We start from the raw sequence: 5,440 nt of genomic DNA, 5'->3' as shown, positions 1-5,440 counted from the left end.
AAGCCCGCGATGATTAAAAAATAAATATTCACCCAACGAGAAATTCATTATCATGAAAAAAAAAGTCGGAAAAACATAAAAAAAAAAAAAAAACGATAAATCATTATCTTAAAAAAAAAAAAAAAAAAAAAAAAAAACAAAAACTAAGCGGAAAGTTAAATCAAAATTAACTGCATCCGCTTATAGCGTATAGCTCTCAAACCAGCTATCAAATTCGTGGACGGAAAAGCCAGCGATGATTAAAAAAATAAATATCCACCCAACGATAAATCATGATCTTGAAAAAGAAAAAAACAAAAAAAAAAAAAAAAAAAAAAAAAAAAAAAAAAAAAAAAAAAAAAAAAAAAAAAAAAAAAAAAAAAAAAAAAACAAAAAAAAAACGAAAAAAAGAAAAAAAAAAAAAAAAAAAAAAAAGAAAAAAAAAAAAAAAAAAAAAAACAAAAAAAAAAAAAAAAAAAAATAAAAGAAAAAAAAAAAAAAAAAAAAAAAAAAAAAAAAAAAAGGAAAACAAAAAAAAAAAAATAAAAAAAACAAAAAAAAAAAAAAAAAGCACTAAGCGGTAAGTTAAATTCAAAATGAACTGCATCCCTGGATAGCGTATAGCTCTCTAAACCAGCTATCAAATTCGTGGAACGGAAAAAGCCAGCGATGACCCCTCGGCCCCCCTCCCTGGTTTTTTAATTATATAAACAACAAACCATCTCGTTCGCTGATGTGCTGTATGTGAAGATGTTGGTTAACTTTGTCGGGAGAGTCGGGGGAGTGGAAACTGTCCGGTACTTTGTCGTACTCGTAAACCACTTTACCCTTCCTCGTGGTCTTCTTCTGTCGCGAACAACATGATCCCATGATCTGGTGAGGAGAGAGGAGCTTCTTAATTCTACTTAATAAACTTAATTAATTGTTTTTAAAACTGTAGATGGTATTACCACCAAGTTCTTGATATTATCACTGTAAGTAACGGAGGGAAGTATCTTAGTAACGAACCTGTATAAAGTAAGTTGGTGCGTGTCACCCTACACTTAGCATACCCTACTCTGTTTACCACTCTTTTGTAGGAAAGACATGAGGATCTGACGATTTCTGCTTTACATCCTGTAGAGGGATCATTAGTACTTCTGCTCCACAAAAACTGCATTATATTACTATCCAAAAGGTTTTATGCTCAAACTTCCAAAAATATGTAGTCACATGCGCTCAAACTTTAGAAAATATGGAAGAGATACTGGGTTCAGCTTGTAGTTAGAATGTTTGACGGTAGGCAATTGATACAAATTTTGTTTGCTAACAAAATACTTAAAACATAACAAGATAATTACAAAATAATGTTCAACAAATACTAAAAATTACCACGCACTTTTGTTACATCAATTATATAATTTGGCTATCTGATTATCTGTGAAGAAAAGTCAGCACTGTTACAGAAATAACAGAACAAGTCTAGCTAATTGTCTTATAAATCTCTTGATACTACAGAACTTATGAAATCAAAAGTGCTCTGGATATCCCAGCCCGAGTGTATTTTCTGGTATGAAGATACGGGGGCTGAGTCAAAACAGACACCCGACTCGGGTGTCTGTTTTGACTCAGATCAGATAATTTGATCAATCAAATATTTCAAATATTAATTAAAACGGAATCAGTTGTTGAATTGCATGATTACTTGCACTATTTCATTAAGCGTTTATTTGTTCAACCTTTTGTGAACTTTGATCCTACCTGTGTTTCCAAACCTTCAGCATAATGACTAGAACCGTAAAATAACCATCATACTATTACGGTAAAACATTGTAACCACTTCCAATCGATATTTATTCACGACTAAGCGGAAAGTTAAATTCAAAATTAACTGCATCCCTGTATAGCGTATAGCTCTCAAACCAGCTATCAAATTCGTGGACGGAAAAAGCCAGCGATGATTAAAAAAATAAATATTCACCCAACGATAAATCATTATCTTGAAAATGTGCCAGCAAACTAAAAGATCTAAGTGTTTTAAAATTGCGCCTGCACTTGAGAGTATCTAAACTAAGAATATTGTGTTATGCTAGTTGTGGTAGCAAAATTTGAAATGAATAATTTTATAAAACAAATCAAATATTAAGTTCAAATGATTGACATCTAACTTGCCGATGGAAAAATCTGATCACTTCTCCGATGGCACTGAAATATAAGGGCTGACATTACAACAAAGTACACAAGTCCACAACAACCCATAGTGGTATTCTCCGATGTAGAGGCCATTAGGAATAAACGGACTTGGAAGTTGGGGGACCAACGACTTTCAGTCCATGTTGAATATTTTGTGCTGTTGTACTCTTTCAGTTTGAAAGCAGGAGATTGAGCAGTAGTCCGATTAATAATTATACCATAGCATGTGTCATCGAGCAAATAAGGGGGCAAATAAGGGACCCATGGGCTCATGAAGGTGGCATTGCACTTTTCTTTTGTCAAGTCAAACTCCTTCTTGCTTAGTTCTTGAGCCAGGAGCTGTAAAGATGTGCTGTAGTTGGATCTCTGTCCCACACTTGAGTACCTATTCAGTCTCCCATCATGTAACTGATAGGTTTTGGGCCTAAGACGTTGAAGGAGAGTGCAGTTTTGATTAACAAGGATGCAATCCAAGATCTCACCAACAAGACTTTCTTCAACTTCAACTTGAGGTGACTCTTTTCCTCCTGCCAGCTGCAGGGCAACATTTCCAATTATTTTTATCAGATTTTTTACTTTGGTTGTTAATGCTTTGTTATTATCTAAAATATCATATCTGCTACCAAACACGTGTGATAGCAGCTCAGTATCTCCATCTGTAAGCAGAACACTTGATTTGGTTTCGTCTTCTCGGAGAAAGCTGTTTATTGAGGCAGGTGGCATTCCTCGTCTAATTTTGAACTGGAAGTCTGTAGATTCAGTGTACTTGGTAAACAAATCTTGAATTTCTTTTACAGTTTCGTCACTGTCAGGTTGGGTGGAATGAAGGTAGAGTTCGTTAGAAATACTGATAGGACCAATCTCGATTATACATTTAACGTCATCTAGAGAGATGTTGTAAGCTTTCATCCCATATTGTTTGTTTTTCAACTGATATGCCAATCTTTGAGATCCACTGTAGTCAAAACTTTCCCCTTGAAGGAAGGTTACCATGAAATCTGATTTCAAAATACTGTTAAAGTCGTTATTTTTGTCATTGTCACGAACATTGGAGAGCGCTTTAACAACACCCAACAGCAATGCTACACTTGCTCCACTGTCTTTTCCTCCGAAACTAAGGTCTTTAAAATAAGCAGTTGCATCAGCTTTTGTGACAAATAGGATAATTGGTCGTTTGTCATCCTCGGTTTTGGGAATAATGTTAACATTTATATTCACTCCACCGATGGGATCACATGTTCCACGCCTCATGCATGTATCTGTGTTTTGTGCTGAATTCATAAAAGCTTTAACTTCCCCACCCCACAATGGATAGGACTTGAGTAAACTGTTTTCTTTGTTTGCTTTGGCCTTGCTGATAATAACCTCTTTCTGAGACTTAGATTTGATGATAAATACTCCAAAGGGAAAGTCATAGTATGAGAGCCAGTTCCCATCTGGATTCCAGATGTTTTTACTCAGACATTGACGAGGAGCAACTTCTTCAGCATTTTCTTTAAGGTTGAACCCATTTCCAGGACACGCTTTTTCGGGTGAGTATGAGCCTACTTCTATCTCATCATCTTCTAGCACAAGTAATCCTCTAGTCTTTGAATGCTTCAAAAACAATGATGCAGTGATGTTATTAAAGATAGATCCACTAATTACAGGAATGAGGGGTTCTTCAAGATTCTGGAGGTTATTTTCTACATCTTCCACTGATTCAAACTGATAAAGAACACCATCATCGCCATCTCTACTTGTTTGACAGCCAACTTGAGAATTGAAATTGTTCATTCGAAAACTGTGAACATTGCCAAAGTCTACTGATGTATAAATGTTTTCATTCAGGGTGTTTGCATTGGCAGAAATAAACAACGCACTGATTATTATATACAAGAGCATCCTGATTCCTGAGGAGAGGAATTGTTTAGTCTTATACGAAACGAAACGAAACACAGTATTTACTACTACTATAAATAAGTCAGGAATAAAACAACATTTTTTTTCAAATCATTTATAGTAAGTTTATCAAAATATTTCTACAGGTTCTCCAAATTGATACTTTAAAGTTTTAGAAGACGTTTCATAGGGCCATGATGATGTGGGAGAGTGCAGAGCTTTTTTATTGCACTTTATCTTTGAGACAATATTCATTCCTGATCTACTAATATTGAAAATATTTGATCCATTATCTACTAACAAACTACTAGTTAAATTCAGAATTTCTAACCTGCTGCTGTAATCGCTAAGACTGTTGAAAATTATCTTCAATGGACCATTAAATTTTCAAGGGGGTTTCAACTTTCAAGATTGATCCAAAGATTGATCCAATTTTTACTACAAGTACAAGGGGGGCCAAAAGTCAGTGCACATACATTGGGTCTTATACCACCTCCGTGTTTCATATTTGAGACCTGTAACTTTGCAGATGGTATAATGTCACTACTCATTTGAAAAAATGAACACAAATATTTTTCGAGTTGACAAATTCCTCTAACCAGTGATGGTAGTAAGTCATACCAGAAAGAATTATTTCAATTGCGCACTCAGTGACTGAGCTATTAGAATTAGAATTAGAATTAGAACCAAATTTACACAGCAATAAAAAAAAAAAAGTAAATAATTTAAAGATGCTTCGATCTGTTGTGCAGGACATTCAAATGAGTCAAGAACTGTTAATAGAGTGCTATTAAGGCCAACGTATGGTTACTGACTTTTAAGCGCTTGTTTTTCATGTGAGTGTATGTCTCCTGCTACATACATGAAAAGTTCCTGACAGTTTGAAATCATCGCTTATACTGTACATGGAAACGATATGAAAAACAATATCGGTTGTCGTCTGTCAGCACCATTTAATTGACTTTGTACATATAGCACATTACATGTCAGAGCTGCTATCGTAATTTGCTCGTTTTAAGTTTACTTTACATAATTTAAGAATATATTACGACACTGTGAAACTATCGGACTACGATGTACGGGGAGTTGCCACCTAACCCCATAGCAACATTAAAATATATTGACTCTGTTACATCCTTTCCTGCTAATATAAAACTCCATTACAAATGAACAAAAGAATATTCAAACAATATACACATAATATAGCAATGGCCAATTGGCTGACTATAAGGTCATGGCCTGAACAAACAATTTTTTTAAAATAGTCAAGTGATGCTAAAGCAGAGCACAAATGTGTAATAAGTTAATAGATTAAAAAACTGATTCATGTGATGCATTCGCAGAGCACAGATAAAAATACTGATTCAATGATTAAAATTATAGCTGTTATTACAAATTGAACTGGAAT

The 5,440-nt window shown here is 34.3% G+C and overlaps 1 protein-coding gene across 1 annotated transcript; it reads right to left on the bottom strand.

Moving 5' to 3' along the window:
• Positions 1-1,310: 1,310 nt before the first annotated feature.
• On the bottom strand, positions 1,311-4,039 carry LOC134814923 (nicastrin-like). Its single transcript, XM_063823267.1, has one exon. It carries the CDS (start codon positions 4,033-4,035, stop codon positions 2,122-2,124), a length of 1,914 nt encoding a protein of 637 aa, XP_063679337.1. The 5' UTR covers positions 4,036-4,039; the 3' UTR covers positions 1,311-2,121.
• Between the last annotated feature and the right edge of the window lie 1,401 nt (positions 4,040-5,440).

Source organism: Bolinopsis microptera, chromosome 1, assembly GCF_026151205.1.
Source record: "Bolinopsis microptera isolate Bmic1 chromosome 1, MBARI_Bmic_1.0, whole genome shotgun sequence".
NCBI lineage: Eukaryota > Metazoa > Ctenophora > Tentaculata > Lobata > Bolinopsidae > Bolinopsis > Bolinopsis microptera.
Note: the sequence above shows the minus strand (reverse complement) of the source record. Positions and strands in the feature narration are given on the sequence as shown.